The 19,936-nt window shown below is 35.4% G+C and overlaps 1 protein-coding gene across 1 annotated transcript in view; it reads left to right on the forward strand.

Moving 5' to 3' along the window:
- RP1 (RP1 axonemal microtubule associated) overlaps window positions 1-19,936 on the forward strand; it is a 345,533-nt gene that overhangs the window by 164,588 nt on the left and 161,009 nt on the right. Inside the window, exons 13-15 of the mRNA XM_044390380.3 lie at window positions 2,585-2,688; window positions 4,716-4,892; window positions 7,507-7,719. Of these exons, the coding sequence (XP_044246315.3) occupies window positions 2,585-2,688; window positions 4,716-4,892; window positions 7,507-7,719 (494 nt within the window). The remainder of the gene's footprint in view (window positions 1-2,584; window positions 2,689-4,715; window positions 4,893-7,506; window positions 7,720-19,936) is intronic.

Genomic DNA, 19,936 nt, shown 5'->3' on the forward strand with positions numbered 1-19,936 from the left:
TTGTCAAATATTAGTTGACCGTATATGTGTGGTCTTATATCTGGGCTCTCTATGCTGTTCCATTGGTTTAGGTGTTTGTTTTAATGCCTGTACCATACATTTTGATTACTATAGCTCTGTAATATAGTGTAATGTTAGGAAGTATGGTTTTTTTCCCCTCAAGAGAGAATGAATTTGAAGAATTTCTAGGAGATAAAATTGGCAGGTATTCATCATTTATTGGTAAAGGATTATTAAGGGAAAAGGTTATTCTTAGGTTTCTGGTTTGGGTGGTTAAGTTGTTGATGGGGGTCACTGACTAAGGTAGGAAATACAGAAGATTTAGGAGGAGTAGATTGGAAGCTAAGAATATGTGGAAAGTTATGAGCTCTAGTTTGTATATATTGAGTTTGAAGTACATGCGAGTTATCCAGTTGTTTATGTTAAACAGTAAATCATATATGTGAGCTGATGTTGAGGGAGATTGAGTGGTTGAGGTGTTGATTTTGGGATTTATCACTTTATGGATTATTAAAATAAACTTTTCAGGGAGCCAGTGAAGAGTGAGAAGGTTAATCACCTGAGCACAGAACCATATGCATAAAGAGGACAACTGAGAATGAAGTAGGAAACTGAGAAGGAAGTTAGTATGGTGGGAGATTGTGAAGTTTCAAAAGATGCCTGCAGGTTCAAATGGAATAGAGAGGCAAAATGAAATAAGGACTGAAATGCTTTTGTTGGATTTTGGCAATTAGAGTTTGTTTTGATATGAGTGTGATTAGATCCAGTGGATGTTAGAATTAGCCAGGAACTTTAAAATTACAAAGATTTACCCCTTGTTTTTAAAGACAGGAATGTTTTAGAGACAATGTTCATTGAGAGTTTTTATGTAGGTTACAGCTGAAAAATATTGCCTGCACATAGTAGGTGCTTAATAACCAGTGTTTGAATGAATGATTGAACTCTCTATTACTAGAACCAGAACTAGAATCATACATCTAGATTTAGGTGTGAAGTTAGATTGAGACATTCTTGTTTTTTAAGTTAGGTCTCTATTGCTCTGATCTTCCCTCTTAGAACCACGTTTGCTGAAAACCCAAAATTTTGATAGGTAGTATTTCTGCTTTCATTTGTCTCTAGTTATTTTTTTAATTTCTTCTTTGATTTCTTTGATTATACATTGGTTAATGCATTGCTTCAGTAACATATTGTTTAATCATCACAGTTTTGTGGATTTTCCAGTTTTCTTCTTATAATTGATTTTTTAGTTTTATATCATCATAGTCGGAGAAGATACTTGATATGATTTTATTATTGAGACTTGTTTTGTGGCCTAACATGTGATCTGTACTAGGTAATGTTTCATGTACACTTGAGAAAACTATGTATTCTGTTGATCTTGAATGGAATGTCTGTATATGTCTATTATGTCCATCTGTTTTAATGTATTGTTTAAGGCCAGTGTTTCCTTATTGATTTTTTATTTAGATCTATCCATTGATATAAATCAGGTGTTAAAGTTCCTTCCTATTATTGTAGTCTGTCAGTTTCTCCCTTTAGATCTGTTAATATTAGCCTTATATATATTTATATATTGGCATTCTAGTGAGTTCAATGTTTTGCCTATATTTTGTGCTTTCTGTAAAATAAAACACTCAATATGTATTCCTTTATATCTGGTTTGTTTGACTTATCATTTTTTGAGAATTACCTATTAGTAAAAGGAAAAATGGTCTTTATTTCTTATTGTTACAAGAGTGGATTCCGAAAATTTGTTGTTTGTAAGTACTAAAGGAAGGATTATTGGTGTTGGAAAGTGCACTAGGCTAAGATCTGAGGTCCTGGGTTCAATTTCCATTCTGTGACTAGGCAGGGATCTTGGGAAAGTACCTTACCTCTCTGAGTCTTGATTTCCCTATTTGCAAAATAAGAATAGTTGTGTGTGTGTGTGTGTGTGTGTGTGTGTGTGTGTGTGTGTGTAGTACCTATTACATAGGCTATGGGGATCTAATTAACTCATTTAAAGAATATTTCCTGAGCAGTTACTATGTTCTAGGCACTGCTCCAAGTGCAGTTATATAGCCATATACAGAGTAGGCAAAAATTCATGCCTTCAAGAAGCATAAACTATAAGGTAAAGAGGTATGTAAAAGTATATTGAAAACAATCAAATATATGATGACATCATCATACAAACTAGTCACTAATGCTCAAATCATATGTATTATATAAATAATGTATTTATAATGCATTATTATATTATAATGTGTTATTTGGTTTTACCCAAGTCCCTGAGATTTAGAGAATGGAAATGGTTTTTTATACCAGGATAATTTATCATCCAGGAATCAGTTCCATCAGGTGTTATTTTTGGGGGTTGTCTCAGGTGTTTACCAATTAGCATGGAGAGACATTAGGGATTTTCATGGAAATCCCAGCAAATTGCCAAGCAACTTGTAGATAACCAAAGGTTATTGGCATTCTACCTTTTGACTAATTCAAAAACATTTAACTGAGAGATATCATAAAATATTTATTAGGATTGAAGAAGAAAAACACACTTTAAAAGCATGAATTATTTGCTAATACTGAAAATATTTTCCAGGTCTCTTTGATGTTATTTTCAACAAAGGAAATTTATGCATTTTCCAAAGTCATGAAATGAGACATCTTTCTCTTGCTGTTGACAACAACAATGTCACTGGAATGGTATGCTGTAATTTTCCTTTTTGTCATATATCAATAGTATTGTATCCACATATAATCTATTTTTATAAGATCAAATTGTATTTCCTTTGGCTTTCACTTTCACCATTTTCATTATTCTGTTTTGTCTAAGTTTTGAGATTCTGATGTATAAATGGTCCTGAATTTCAGCAATTAAAATTTAGACAAGAAAAAGTAGACCACTGTCCTGATAACATTCAAAATATTAACTAAGCCTCCAAAAGGAGATGATTTAATTTCTCAAAGGCCCTTTCAGGGAGCATATTATTAGGGGAAAATAATAATAATTTCACCTAAGTACACTTTGTATTGCTTGGTTTAGGTTTGAAAAGTAGCTTTTAATATATAAAGTAGTTTAAAAAATATATGCATGCTTTTTATTTTGAAAAATGAGACAGCATAGGATAACTGTCATGCACTGTTCCAAATGCTTAATAGGTGTTATAACATTTAGTCTTCATATCTACCCTCTGAGAGAATCCATTATTATCCCTATTTAACAGAAGAAGAACCTGACAGGTAGATGCATTGAGTTGCCCAAGGTCACATAGGTAGTAAATGTGAAAGCAGGAATTGAACACAGGCATTCTGATTCTAGCATTCATGCTACAGCTTCCTCATACAATGTTATATAATATTACATGATTATTTTTTAAGATTTTATTTATTTATTTATTTATTTATTTATTTATTTATTTATTTATTTTAGAGAGAGCATGAGTAGAGGGAGAAGAGGGAGAGGGACAAGCAAACTCTACACCGAGTGCAGAGCTCCTTGCAGGGCCCGATCCCCCGACCCTGAGGTCACGACCTGAACTGAAACCAAGAGTTGGAGGCTCAACCAGCTGAGACACATAGGCACCCCAATATTACATGATTTTTGACTCATAGCATGTTATTTAATTTAAGGGAAAATAATAATTATTGAAAAAAAGCTTATGTAATTTGTAGGCCTGAAATTCAGGCTAAGTGATAATCAGTCAACTTTTCTTCATAAAGCCTTTTCTCCTCTGGTCTGGACTTAGCAAGTCATCCTGTGCTATACTTTGTAGCATATTCTTCTCAGTTAGTACAAGGTCCTAGTCATAGTAAGTGCTTATAAATATGAATGTAGTAGATATGGAATCTACTCAATTAAGTCAAGAGTTTGAGAAATGTCCCATTACTCTATTTTTCTAAAATCAAATTAAATCTACTTCCAAGCCCCTATCCTACTAGGTTGGTGAGAGTTTCTGTATTAGTTATTATGAGACTCACCTTGTTATACACAAGATTTCTCCTCGTTTGGGGGGGTCTTAGAATATCTGGTAACAGCCCTCTTAGCTTCAAGTCCACACCAGTCACTGCTAATGTACTTATCAAACATCAGATGATTTCTTTAAAGATGAATAGCCTTGTCGCTTACCTGCCATCCTTATACAAGAGCATTTTGCCGAGTTTGGTAGCCTTTGTGTCATGGGTTAAGCCATTCAAGGCCATCAATGAGTCCTTCCTTTTCAGGCTCAAGTACCTCCCCAAGGTAATGATGGGAAATGGGGGTAAAATCTCAAATAGTACCTTGAACCAGGAATGTTTCCTTGTAGCATAACCTCCTCATTTGTTTAGCTTTTTGTAAGTAAAACCTAGTAATGCATGTCTGTTAATTTTAGCTTTTAGTCTAAAATAATCCTGGGTTAGGAGGATACAAATAAAGACATGAAAAATAAACAACAATAAAATACATATTAACAACTCAGAATATCCTGCCACTGAAGTTTTTTTGTTGTTACCCAATACTCTACCATGGGTTCTGAGAAATCAAGAGAAGAAAGTCTTGGAACAAAACATTGGAAATCAGGCTAGAGAATCGAAACAATTAAATTACAAAAGCATGTCATAGATAATACAAAGATTTTATAGAGTGGAGTAGACCTGTACATACATATAATGTCCAAACATTTTAAATTTAATTATTTTCTATTGCTAATTCAGAGTTTTTTTTGTTTTTTTGTTTTTTGTTTTCCTTTTAGGCTAGTGGTGGAGCCTGCACTGAGCTGCGGGTGCTGTATCAGCCCAACCGCTGTGCACTTCTTGAGTCAGCACTGGTTCCTGGTCACATAGTTACTTTTGATCATCATGGCAAAACAGCTGCTGAATCATCCGTGGGCTATGCAGACCTTTCAAAAGAATTTGTGGTTTTTGTCAAGGTAAAATGGTGGAAAGTCATTAAAGTGTATATTGCTAAATACCTACTTTCTTTTGCTCTGTTGAGGAATACTCTTGAGTTGAGTCATTAAGGAGTAATCAGATCTCTTCCCACTAATGCCACTCTTCCTACAGGTGGCATTGATGCCTATTGCCATTCTATTTACCCAAACTTTGAAAAGCAATAGGGATCTTAGCTTTAGCAGCACTGAAACTGGTAGGAGTAATATCCTGAATTCAATTGAATTTGGAGGTTAAAACTATAAATGGTATAAATGTGGGAATTCTAAATAAAAATTTATAGACTCTGACGTTGGGAGTCAAATTTATATATTTAACTTTTCTAACAATTAGAATATTTACAATCTTTGAGTGTTGTATGTGTGTGATCATTTTTGCTTCTTTCTTTATAGTATGTGTCTGTGAATTTATCTTAAAAATATTATTGTTATCATAATAATATAGTAAGTATATGAGATTGCCTATTTTGTGCCAAGCACTTCACCGAGAGCTTTACCACATACAAAACTGTATTTAATCATCCTAGAAGTACTGACAGATATTATCTGTATTTTAAACATGAAGAAAAGATTTTCAGAGAAATTAAAAATCTGACTAGTATAACGTAACTAGTAAATGGTAGATCATGATTCAAATCAAAGTCAGTTTGTCTTCAAAACTTTTTATACTTACTATATAATAAACACTTCATTACATTTATTATTTTTTCCTGAAACAACATGATTTTTAATGCTTGCATAATACCCTAACATAAAGTATATGATTATGTATATGTGTTTATTTATTTATTTAATCACTGGATGTTTAATCTTAATATCTTCATTTTACCACTCTATATATGTTACTGCAAAATATACTTGACATATGTCTTTGGCCAATATTTTATCATTTTCTAAGTTAGATGATTTGAAATAGAATTTAAGAGTCAGAATATGAAGGCTTTAAGACTATGGGAACATACTGACAAATTTCTTTCCAGAAATGTACTAATTTCCATCCTGTGAAAGTTAAACCAACTCTGAAGTTAGAGGGGACAGTTTACATGACCACCTTCACTTCTGACACAAATTTCAGAGTTCCAGGGTCCTTGAAACCACTATCAAGTTTTGATAACTTAATAGAATAACTCAGAACTCACTGGAGTTGTCATATTCATGGTTATGGTTTATCACAGAGAAAGGATACAGGTTATAGTCAGCTAAGGGAAGAGACACATAGGGCAGAATTCAAGAAAAGTACCAAAGGGTGCAACTTCTAGTTGTCCTCTCCCCATAGAGTCAGGACAGCTTTAGTTTCTCAGCATTGATATGTGACAATATGCATGGAGTTTTGTCAACCAGAAAGCTCACCTGAGCCTTGGTGCCCAGTCTTTATTGGGGTTCAATCATATAAGGAGTCCATGTGGATGATCTCAGTCTCCAGCCTCTCGGGAGGTCAGCTGACACCTTGTGACTCAAAGCTGCCACCCGAAATCACATTTTTACTATGTGGCTGGCCCAAGTCCATCAAGCAAACAAAAACTCATATCAAACTTGACAATCCAAAGGTTTAGAGATTACATTTTAGAATCTGAAGGCTTTTAAAAGCCAGACATCTGTGGGTAAAGTTCATTTCTTTCTTTTTTTAAATTGAAGTATAATTAACATACAGTGTACATTAGTTTCAGGTATGCAATGTAATGAGTTAACAATTCTATACATTTCTCTGTGCTCATCAAAATAAGTGTGCTCTTAATTCTCTTTATTTCACCCATCCCCCTACCCAATTCTTCTCTGGCAACAACCAGTTTGTTCTCTGTATTTAAGAGTCTGTTTTTTTGTTTCTCTCTTTTTTCCCTTAATTTCTTTACTACCCAATTCCTTTAGCAGTGTAGGAGAGTGCACATCTTGTTGACCTTAGTGTTGAGCATGGTCCTTAAAAAAAACTATGACAATTTTTAGAGTAATAAACTACTGTGAATTACCTTTTTTGATGTTTATTTGCCATTTGTATTTTGTATTCTGCGACTTCTAAATTTATGTATTTTATCTATTTCTCTAGTGTTGCTGTATTCTAATAAAACTTCAAGAATTTTTTACATCTTCTTCTTAAGTTATTGATTGCCTAGGATTTACTTAAATATACCTTCGTTATATTTGATAACTCTTTTCATTCAGTCAGTCCTACATATATACATTGAACTAATATCCATATGGTGCATCCATAATCAGGTACACTTGTACACTATTTTTCTTCCACTTTGTATTACTATTATAATTATTTGTTTATATTGATTGTAAAGTTCTTAAGATAAATGTTTGTGTTTTGTATTTTTTTTAAATATCTATAGCATCTGATGGTGACTCTTACACTCTCAATAACTAATGATTGATGTAAATTATAATGAGTCAGCCAGAGAACCTCCTTTTATTTTGTTTAGTTTTGCATAGCAGTTAGATTATTTACTTCCTTATTTTGCTTACTTTTAGCCAACAAGTTTCTGATAAGATTCTGATCACTACGACTTCTGTAAGAGAATGAACTCTACTGCCATCTTCTTTTAGCAAAACATGAGCTTGTTATTTACTGCCTTCTGTTCTGTTTGTTGTTCTGAAGGGTGTGTTCCTCGACAGTGCTGTGGTTCTACTTGCTACGAGCCTGTGCCAAGCCCTGTGTCTCCAGCCTGATGGGAGCTGCACTGGAGTGGGAAGCCAGTCTGAAAAATCCTACTGGAAAGTGCATAAAATCAGCTCTGGTATTTGCATGTTCGAAAGTGTGAAAAACACACGGATGTATCTGAGGATTAGGGACGGCCGGTGTGATGGAACAGTAAGCATCTGCTTGTATTTTTCTCAGCAAATGTTTAAGACATTTGCCAATGATAGATATGAGAATGGCACTTTCTGAGAGTTTCGTTTTTTTAATTTTAACCTATAAACATTTTGGAAATTGGATGTTATATGATGGTCTCCCATGACTTATTAAAAAGTAGGAGGGCAGCCACATGCTTGGTATGATTAGAGAAGGATTCTGACCCTTTAGACATTGCTTCTGGAATGTAATGCACACACAAATCACCTGGGAATTGTATTATAAAGCAGATTCTTTTTTTTCTTTTTTTAAAATTTTTATTTTTTACTTACTTATTCTTTATAATAATTTTTTATTATGTTACGTTAGTCACCATACAGTATATCCTTAGTTTTTGATGTAATGTTCCATAATTCATTATTTGCGTATAACACCCATTGCACCATGCAATATATGCTCTCCTTAATACCCATCACAGGCCTATCCCAATCCCCCAACACCCTCCCCTCTGAAGCCCTCAGTTTGTTTCCCAGAGTCCACAGTCTCTCATAGTTCATTGCCCTTTCTGTTTACCACCCCCTTCATTCTTCCCTTCCTTCTACCGATCTTCCTACTTTTTATGTTCCATAAATGAGTGAAACCATATAATTGTCTTTCTCTGCTTGACTTATTTCACTTAGCAAAATCTCCTCCCGTAGTGTACATGTTGCTGCAAAAGCTGTGTAATCGTTCTTTCTGATGGCTGAGTAATATTCCATTGTATATATGGACCACAGCTTCTTAATCCAGTCATCTGTTGAAGGGCATCTCGGTTCCTTCCACGATTTAGCGATTGTGGACAATGCTGCTATGAACATTGGGGTGCATAGGGCCCTTCTCTTCACTACGTCTGTATCTTTGGGGTACATACCCAGTAGTGCAATGGCTGGGTCATAGGGTAGCTCAATGTTTAACTTTTTAAGGGACCTCCACACTGTTTTCCAGAGTGGCTGTACCAACTTGCATTCCCACCAACAGTGTAAGAGGGATCCCCTTTCTCCACATCCTCTCCAACAATTGTTGTTTCCTGCCTTGTCAATTTTTGCCATTCTAACTGGTGTCAGGTGTATCTCAAGATGGTTTTGATTTGAATTTCCCTGATGGCTAATGATTTTGAACATTTTTTCATGTGTCTGTTAGCCATTTGTATGTCTTCATTGGAAAAGTATCTGTTCATATCTTCTGCCCATTTTTTGATTTGTTTATTTGTTTCTCACGTATTGAGTTTGAGAAGTTCTTTGTAGATCTTGGATACTAGTCTTTTATCTGTAGTGTCATTTGCAAATATATTCTCCCATTCCGTGGGCTGCCTCTTAGTTTTTTTGACTGTTTCCTTGGCTGTGCAGGAGCTTTTTATCTTGATGAAGTCCCACAAGTTCATTTTTCCTTTTGTTTCTCTTGCCTTTGGAGGTGTGTCATGAAAAAAGTTACTGTAGCCAATGTCAAAGAGGTTGCTGCCTATGTTCCCCTCTATGATTTTGATGGATTCCTGTCTCACATCGAAGTCTTTCATCCATTTGGAGTTTATCTTTGTGTGTGATGTGAGAGAGTGGTCAAGTTTCATTCTTTTGGATATAGCTGTCCAATTTTCCCAGCACCATTTATTGAAGAGACTGTCTTTTTTCCACTGGATGTTTTTTCCTGCTTTGTCAAAGATTAGCTGACCATAGAGCCGAGGGTCCATTTCTGGAGTCTCTATTCTGTTCCATTCGTCTATGTGTCTGTTTTTGTGCCAGTACCATGCTGTCTTGGTGATCACAGCTTTGTAGTGTAACTTGAAATCCGGCAACGTGATGCGCCCAGCTTTGTTTTTCCTTTTCAACAATTCCTTGGGGATTCTGGGCCTTTTCTGGTTCCACACAAATTTAAGGGCTGTTTGTTCCAGTTCTTTGAAAAATGTCATTGATATTTTGATCCGGATGGCATTGAAAGTGTAGATTTCTCTGGGCAGCATAGACATTTTAACTGTTTATTCTTCCGATCCATGAGCATGGAATATTTTTCCATCTTTTTGTGTCTTCTTCAGTGTCTTTCAAGAGTGATTTGTAGTTTCTAGAATATAGATCCTTTTACGTCTCTGGTTAAGTTAACTCTGAGAAAATGTATGATTTTTGGTGCTATCGTAAATGGAATCGATTCTCTAACTTCTCTTTCTTCTGTCTCATTGTTCATTTGTAGAAATGCAACTGATTTCTGAGCATTGATTTTGTATCCCGCCACCTTACTGAATTGCTCTTTAAGTTCTAGGAGTTTGGGGGTGGAGTCTTTTGGGTTTTCTATATAGAGTATCATGTCATCTGTGAAGAGAGACAGTTTGACTTCTTCTTTGCCAATTTGGATACCTTTTATCCCTTTTTGTTGTCTGATTGCTGTTGCAAGGACTTCTAGTACTATGTTGAATAATAATGGCGAGAGTGGGCATCCTTGTCGTGTTCCTGATCTTAAGGGAAAGGCTTTCAGCTTTTCCCCATTGAGAATGATATTTGCTGTAGGCTTTTCATAGATGGTTTTTATGAGATTGAGGAATGTACCCTCTATCCCTACACTCTGAAGGGTTTTAATCAGGAAAGGATGCTGTATTTTGTCAAATGCTTTTTCTGCATCAGTTGAAAGGATCATATGGTTCTTGTCTCGTCTCTTTAAGTTAATGTGATCTGTCACACTGATCGATTTGTGAGTGTTGAACCACCCTTGCATCCCAGGGTTGAATCCCACTTGGTCATGATGGATAATCTTTTTAATGTGCTGTTGGATACTATTATGTAGGATCTTGTTGAGAATTTTGGCATCCATATTCATCAGGCATATCAGTCTGTAATTCTCCTTTGCCTGGTTTTGGGATCAAGGTAATCCTGGCCTCATAGAATGAGTTTGGTAGTTTGCCTTTTGTTTCTATTTTTTGAAACAGCTTCAGGAAAATAGGTATTATTTCTTCTTTGAATGTTTGGTAGAATTCCCCAGGGATTGCATCAAGCCCTGGACTCTTGTTTTTTGGGAAGTTTTTATCACTACTTCCAACTCTTCATGATTAATCAGTCTGTTTAGATAATCGATTTCTTCCTGTTTCAGTCTTGGTAGTTTATTGGTTTCTGGGAATGCACCCAATTCTGCCAGGTTGTTTAATTTATTGGCATATAGTTGTTGATAATAGTTTCTAATGAGCCTTCCTATTTCCTTGATGTTACTCGTGATCTCTCTCCTTTCATTCATAATTTTATTAATTTGAGTCCCCTCTGTATTCTTTTGTATAAGTCTGGCCAGTGGCTTATCAATCTTATTAATTCTTTCAAAGGACCAGCTTCTAGTTTTGTTGATCTGCTCTACTGTGCTCCTGGTTTCTAATTCATTGATCTCTGCTCTAATCTTCATCAGTTGTCTTCTTGTGTGTGGGTTAGGCCTGTTCTTCTGTTCCAGCTCCAGCTTCTTCTTCTTTTTTTTTAAAATTTATTTATTTGTTTATTTATTTTAATTTTTTTTATTATATTATGTTAGTCACCTTACAGTACATCCCTGGTTTCTGATGTAAAGTTCAATGATTCACTAGTTGCGTATAACACCCAGTGCACCATGCAATACATGCCCTCCTTACTACCCATCACCAGTCTATCCCATTCCCCTCCCCCCTCCCCTCTGAAGTCCTCAGTTTCCAGCTCCAGCTTCTTAAGGTGAAAATATAAAAACTGCATTTTAGATTTTTCTATTCTTTTGAGTGAGGCTTGGATGGCTATGTATTTTCCCCTTAGGACTGCCTTTGCAGTGTCCCATAGGTTTTGGACTGATGTGTTTTCATTCTCATTGGTCTCCATAAATTGCTTAAGTTCTTCTTTAGTTCCCTGGTTTACCCAATCATTCTTAAACAGGATGGTTCTTAGTTTCCAAGTGTTTGAGTTTCTTCCAAATTTTTCCTTGTGATTGAGTTCCAGTTTCAAAGCATTGTGGTCTGAGAATATGCAGGGAATAATCTCAGTCTTTTGGTATCAGTTGAGACCTGTTTCGTGACCCAGTATATAGTCTCTTCTGGTGAAAGTTCCATGTGCATTTAAAAAGAATGAGTATTCTGTTGTTCTAGGGTGTAGTGTTCTGTATATATCTATGAGGTCATCTGGTCCAGTATGTCATTCAAAGCTCTTGTTTCTTTGTTGATTTTCTGCTTAGGTGATCTGTCTATTGCTGAGAGCAGACTGTTGAGGAGCAGCTAGATACACAAGCCAACTCTTAACCAGAATAAAGAGACATATAGATAATATGCCTATGCCCCTGGACTGTGAACGAGTTTTATATAATTAACCAGTGTTTCCTGTGGGCAGTTCTTGTTAAGAAGAACAAAGTGCTATGGTATATTTCAAAATGGTTCATTTCCCCTCCCCCTGCCAGAAGCACAAGGAAATTCTTCTCTGATACTCACTGTGGGACCCTGGTTGAGCTCTTGGAGATAAAGTCATAAAAATATAGGGACCTGTCTATGACTGGAATCCCCTGGAGTATTAAATAAATCTTTAAATAAAATAAAATATCCCAAACTCCTCAATAAGGCCTGACATTTGATAGGTGCTCAACAAATAATAAATAAGAAGTTGAAATATCACTTGGTGGTGATGAGTAGGAGGTGTCCTTCTGCAAAGAAACCAGATGGGGGAAAGGCGCATTAGATGTTGTTTTAGCTTGCAGTGGTATGAGCGTGCATCAATATGCCAACATGGCTTTGTCCAGTTGGTTTTTGTTCTTTTTTTTTTTTAAAAATATGAGAGACTATGGACTCTGAGAAACAAACTGAGGGCTTCAGAGGGGAGAGGGGTGGGGGAATGGGATAAACTGGTGATGGGTAGTAAGGAGGGCACGTATTGCATGGTGCACTGGGTGTTATACACAACTAATGAATCATCGAACTTTACATCAAAAACCAGGGATGTACTGTATGGTGACTAACATAATATAATAAAAAAACATTAAAATAAAAAAACAAAAAGATCTTATTTATTTATTTGAAAGAGAGAGTGAGAGAGAGAGAGAGTATGACCAGGGGGAGGGCCAGAGGGTGAAGCAGGGAGCCTGACCTGGGGTTCAATCCCAGGACCCTGAGATCATGACCTGAGACCCAGGAAGACACTTGACTGGCTGAGCCACCCAGGTGCCCCTGGTATTTATTGTTGATATGTAGGAAGGCATACAGAGTACAACATGACCCTTTTACATCCAGAACCCACATATTTTCTTTTATTCCCCATCTCCATTTCATTAATCAGTTTGTATTTGGGTTAGGGATAAAACAGAGATTTTTATTTTTTTTAAGTTTTTAAAGTTTTAATTTTCATTCCAGTTAGTTAACATATAGTTTTACATTAGTTGTAGGTGTACAATATAGTGATTCAATAATTCCATACATCACCTGGTGCTCATCATGAAAAGTGCATGACTTAATTCCTGTCACCTATTTAACCCATCCCCCCATCTACCGCCCCTCTGGTAACCCTGTCTCTTCTTTCTAATTAAGAGTCTACAACAGATTTTTAAATGAAAGAAGAAAAAAGGGAATAAAGTACTCTCTAAAGGTTTACTGTTTTGAAATTTAGTTATATTAAATTTTATTTTCATTCTTTTCACAAATTGTATTTAACGGAGAGTTAAAAAAGGGATATTATTCTTCAGGTGTTTACGTCTATTGGAGGGAACAAATATGCACAATCAGTGATCTAGATTACAAACACAAAATAGTAATCCAATTCAAGTTATGGTTTATATGAGAGCTGCAGGAGAGGTAGGTTGATTTGAGCAGGGTAGGTAAGTCAGGAGAAATTTCTTGTATAGGAGAGGAAAAATATCTTTTTCCAATACCTTTCTAAGTTCTCAATTGGGACCCCTGGAACAAAGGACAGACAATGAGAAAAGCGTACATATTTATTTAATATAAGTTATACATGACACAGGATTCTCTTTAAGGAAATGAAGACTGGAAGGAGTAGTTAAATCAGGATGTTTTAATGCTAGTTTTGATGAAGATTGGAGAGTTGTAGAAAAATGAGATAAGACCAAATAGAGTATGAGCTAAGTGTAGTAAACTGGGGGAAACAGCAAGGCCTATTTATTCAAGTTCCTCTCAGCATCCTTCTGTCTTTGGTGATAAGGATGCTCTTTTCCTAGTGGTATAAGAAGGGCAGCTCTCACATGAGAATCTTATGACCTGCTTCAGGGGAAGGTCAGAAAATCCTTCCTGCCCTGCCATTTTACAGATTCTTTCAGTTTGAAATTTCGGTATTCTAATGTACATATTTTGCAGTAGTGTGTCTTGAACCCCATTACCTAGAACAGTGAATTTACAGGAAATAATTCCATTTTCATTATCAAAAGAGAGAGGGAAAGATATTATATGAACAAATTATAAGTTTAGAAATTGGTAAAAAAGAGAATTTTTAAAAAAAGAATTAACAAACATTTATTGAGTTCTTACTGAAAGGCAGAAAATATATCTACTGCTAATGCTACAGTCCATATAATAAGACATGCCCCCTGCCCTCAGAGAACTTGCAATCTAGAAGAGGGAAAAAAGAATGCAAACAGATCATTATACCACAGTGTGAAAGTGCATTAATGGAGGTTAAGTATCAAGTTCCATGTAGAAAAGGAGAGATGTTTGGGAACGGGTTTTTGTGTGAGTCATGGGTAGTTGCTTGAGAGTCATGGGTAGTTGCTTGAGATCCGTAATGTAAAATATCATCCATTTTTAATAGGATATTTATTTTAAGTTTGGGGAGATTGTGGGCTGGTAATAATATTGAAGTTCATAAATCTGGCCTCTATATAAGAGATGGGCTAGTTTATGGAGAACCTAAAGTCTACATAAATAACAATGGGAAATATGAAATATTTTTAATATTAAAATATATGAAATAGTTTGACTCAAAAGCCCACAGTTTGCCCTAAAGTACACTAGTAGTTCTAGCATGTTCCAGTATGCTTAGTTGAGTTGATTGGGTTTTTTTTTTCAGCCAAAATAATGCTTTTTATATATCTTGGTGTCTGTTCAGCTCAAAGATTAGTTCTTAATAGCTCAGTAATAAGTCATGGTTTCCTTTTTTCCCTTTCTCTTCCTGCATCCTTGGATGGTACCTGGGTGTGAAACTTTAGAAAAAAAGCCATGAAGAAAGGCCACTGGACATATATTCTTCTTCAATCCCACACTGCTCTCTCTGCAATGTGGCTGATTTGGTTTATCCTTGGACATCTCAATATTACATAATTTCAAATGAGGCTCATATTGTAGTCTGAACATTTTGGGCAATATCATGGAGCTTGAGATACTATCTGGTTTGGTCTCAAGATTTCCAACCCTGTTGCCAAGTTGTACCAAGTTCAGCCCTCTCCCAGGTCACTAGTCTTCTCAGAACCTGCCATTGGGGTATGAGGTAACTTTTGGATCCCCTGATGTCTCCATGTGAGCTGTGGATAAGATAAGCTGTATCAGTGTCTTCTAAGATTCCTCCCTCAGACATTTTTTTAAATGTTTTTTTTATTATATTATGTTAGTCACCATATAGTACATCCCTGGTTTTTGATGTAAAGTTCCATGATTCATTACTTGCGTATAACACCCAGTGCACCATGCAATATGTGCCCTCCTTACTACCCATCACCAGCCTATCCCATTCCCCCACCCCCCTCCCCTCTGAAGCCCTCAGTTTGTTTCTCAGAGTCCATAGTCTCTCATGCTTCATTCCCCTCAGACATTTTTAATTCACGTTCTGGGTGGCATCACGTTACTCTGGTACTGAATATTGGATGCTCAAAGGGAAATTTGTAAAATTTCCTGGGATAATACCTCCATTCTTGAGATTCTCCCCTAAAGTATATGAATATTTTGCTGCCCCTTATTTCTTTGCTATACCAAGAATAACCCCAAATGGGGTTTGCATAAGGGTATCCAGTCTCTCTTTAGCCCATTTACCCTGGGCTCCTCTTTCTAGTATCAGATGGGCTTTTCTTTTTCTTGTGGGGTAAAAATTTCTACTGTGCCGCACATGGTATCTACCTTTTCAGTAGCTACATAATTTAAACTCTGTGGTGTCTGGCTCTTCAGTCTTGGCTCTAGGTATATAAAGTCCAATTTTGGAATTTCTTTTAGCAACTATTTTATCTTTCAATGAAGCTTGGTTTTGCAAACTTCTGATTTCTTATTTGGTATAAATTTCTTAAAACCCTTCTATTTGGAAACTCAAAGTTGAGCAAAGATTTATTTGTTCTGGGCTGGATTCTACTTACCCATGACACAATGAGCATATTGATCCAGTAGGTGGGAGAGTCTTTTAACAATTATCAAGGAAAACATTGGTTTAATAATCCACAAATATCCTCACTTCAGTTAGTGGTTGTAGTGATACAGGCATGAGGTTGTATGGGTCTGAAGTTTGGGAAGTAACTATGAAACTAAAATTTGAGTGAAATTTGATAGATATTATTGTGGATTGGTTAGTGGGTCTTAATGGCTGGTTGAATACTGATGGTGAAAATAAAATTTAAAAAGCCTCAACAAACAAAAGAAAGAGGAGAATTTTTCTCAATTTGATAAAGAATATCTACAAAAAAACTTATAGCTAATATCATACATAATGGTGAGAAACTGGATACTTTTCCCCTAAGGTCAGGAATAAGGCAAGGATATCCATTGTCACCACATCTATTTAATATTGTGTTGGAAGTTCTGGCTAATTCAATAAGACAAGAAAAGGAAACAACCTGTACAGATTAGGAAGGAATAAATAAAATTGTCTTTGTTTTCAGATGACATAATAGGTTATGTAAAAAAACCTCAAAGAATCAACAAAAAGCTCTGGAACTAATAAGTGATTATAGCAAGCCTGCAGTATATAAGATTACTATACAAAATTCAATTGATTCCTTAAATACTAGCAATGAACAATCAGAATTTGAAATTAAAAACACAACATCAGTTACATTAGCGCCAAAAGAAGAAGAAATGCTTAGGGATAAAACTAACAAAATATATACATAAGATCTATGTGTGGAAAAATATAAAACTCTGATGAAAGACATCAAGGAGATTTTCAATTAATGGACAAATATTCCATATTCATGGGTTGGAAGATTGAATGTTGTTAGTCCTTCCCAGTTTAGTCTATAGATTCAACACAAGCTCAATCAAAATATCAGCAAGCTATTTTATGGGTATCAACAAACTGATTCTAAAGCTTATATGGCAAGGCAAAAGACCCAGAATAGCCAATAAAATACTAAAGAAGAACAAAGTTGGAGGACTGACACTACCCAACTTCAAGGCTTACTGTAAAGCTGCAGTTCTCAAGACTGTGTGATTTTGGTTGAAGAATAGACAGATCAATGGAACAGAATAGAGCGCTTAGCAATAGACCCACATAAATACAGTCAATTTATCTTTGATATACAAACAAAGGCATTTCAATGGAGAAATGACTGCTTTTCAATAAATGGTGCTGGAACAATTGGATGTCCAAATGCCTAAATAAATAAATAAATAAATAAATAAATAAGAAATCTAGACACAGACTTTATACCTTTCACAAAATTGAACCTGCACATGAATGTTTATATCAGCTTTATTCATAATCACCAACTGGAAGCAACCAAGATGTCCTTCAGTAGTTAAAAAGATAAACTGTGGTACATCCGTACAATGGTTATTATTCAGTAATAAAAGTAAATGAACTATCAAGCCATGAAAAGACATTGAGAAAACTTATGTACATATTACTAAGTTTAAGATGCCAATATAAAAAGAGTACATAGTATACGATTCTAATTATATGACATTTTGGAAAATGTAAAACTATGAAGACAGTAAAATGATCAGTGGTTGCGAGAGGTTTGAGGGGAGTATGGAAGGGTTGAATAAGTAAAGCACAGGCAATCTTTAAGGCAATAAAATTATTGTGTATGCTACTATAATGGTAAGATACATTTTACATTTGTCAAAACACAAAGCACTGTATAGCACAGTGAGTGAAACTTAATGTGTGCAAATTAAAAAATAATCATTTAGGACGTTTGGGAATCCCAGGAAAAAATGAAGACTATGACAAAAAAATCTTAACTGTATTAAAAATATATGAAACAACCTTTATGAAGGTGATGGGAGAAAAGGTACTGACCTAAGAATCTTTGGAAATGAGTGGAGTAGATAAGACTAAAAGCAAATGGGAACTGCACATAAGCACTGTACTCTAGTTGATAAAGTTGCTCCCCTTGGGAGTTTGGTTAACAGTCTAATACTACTACAAATGTATATTGGAATGAAACATAATGGATGACAGATAATGGGAACCAAATTTCTCACTGTTGGAGTGGGAGTTTACAGATAAGCAAGGGGAGGAAGCTAGAGTGATCCATTTGTAATCCATTAGAATTGGAGATATTAGTATGAGCTCATGTTTAGCTTAATATAAATGTGAATGACTGTATATAGAAATATTTACAAATATGCATATACATGAATTAGTATAAATGTATATTTTTTTGCTCTGCTAGATGAGAAGGCCTAGAAACAACAACACCCCAGTAATAACAAGATCTAGTGCTCAGATCTTGGTCTATAATAACGTTCTCTAATAAAAGGATCCAGGGCTCCTTAGATAAATGGCTGATTCTAGGACTGGGGCAAGAAATATACAAAATGAATCTAGAGCATCTTGTAGTGCCAGAAAATAAGAAAGTGTTCAAAACAGCCAACACACACACACAACACACACACACACACACACACACACACACGGAACAATTTGAGCAACAGAATAAAGTAGTATGGGATTATAACCCTAAGTACAAAATAAATATTCATGAGCCCATAATAACCTACATAAATGATTGAATAAATAAATAAATGGGGGAAAAGAGATGAATCTCCTATGTAGAATTCCAGATAAATTATGTAAAATACTCTGCCTTCAAGGAAGTGAAGCATAACTCCTGCCTGTATGTAGGGGCTGCACATAGTGACTTCCTCCCAAAGAATAGAGTATGGAAAGGGGGACATGTAAAAATAGTGACCTTGCAGTAGAAAAGTCTGATGGACACTACCTTAGCCATGTGATTAAAGTCAACATCAGGAGCGATAAGTCATGTTGGAAACATGCATCCTTGATTTGATGTGCTGAAATTTGCACCTTTTCCTATGGTCTTCCAACCAATATCTCATACCCCTAGTCTAATCATAAGGAAGACATCAGACATATTCCAATAGTGAATATCCTGCAAAATACCTGACCAGTACTCCTCAAAACTGTCAAGGTCATCAAAACAAGGAAAATATAACAACTCCCACAACCAAGAAGATCCTGGACACATGGTGCCTAATATAGTGTATCCTGGATGGGATTCTGGACAGAAAAATGATATTAGTTTAAAATTAAGGCAATATCAATAAAGTATTAGTTAATAATTTATCAACATTGGTTCATTAGTTATAACAAACGTATCATAATAATGCAATATGTTAATAGGAAAAAGTAGGTGCAGATATATGGGAAACTCTGTACTGTCTTCTCACTTTTTCTGTAAATCTAAAACTGATGTAAAATATAAATTCTAGAAATAATAATTAAAGGGAGCTCCAGGGGTGCATACTTGAAGAACAGGCAAAAATTAAGATTCTGCTAATCATTGATAGAAAACTGCAAAAGGTTATGTAACTGATTGGGTAGATAATGAATATTAATGAGGGGCATTAAAGGGGTATTAAATAAATTATCTGAAGATAATTTAAGATCTGCCTCTATCACTCCTCTAATTAAAATCCCCCAGTGGCTCCCATGGTCTAAGATAAGGCTAGACTTTCTATGTTGCATACAAACTGATCCTACCTTGCTGGATTCACTTTCCTCTCTCTGTTGCTCAAGAATATCAAGAAGCTTGTTCATATACATACCATACTGCTTGTTGTCTCTTGGCCTTTGTTCATGCTGCCCCATGCCTGAAATTCCTTACCTCCCACCCTTCACTTTCCTCTACTTAGCTTAGTTCTTATTTAGCCCTCAACTCAGCTTCACCTTTTCCAGAAAGACCTTCCTGATTCTCTGGAATTTAATTTATTTTTTCCTCTCTAAACCCAAGGAATCCATCTCTATCCTATTGGCCTTACATATTATTATTATTATTATTATTAGTAGTAGTAGTATGTATGTATGGTTATGTGTTCTACTTGGTTATGAACAAA

This window comes from Ursus arctos, unplaced genomic scaffold (assembly GCF_023065955.2).
Source record: "Ursus arctos isolate Adak ecotype North America unplaced genomic scaffold, UrsArc2.0 scaffold_6, whole genome shotgun sequence".
Classification (NCBI taxonomy): Eukaryota; Metazoa; Chordata; class Mammalia; order Carnivora; family Ursidae; genus Ursus; species Ursus arctos.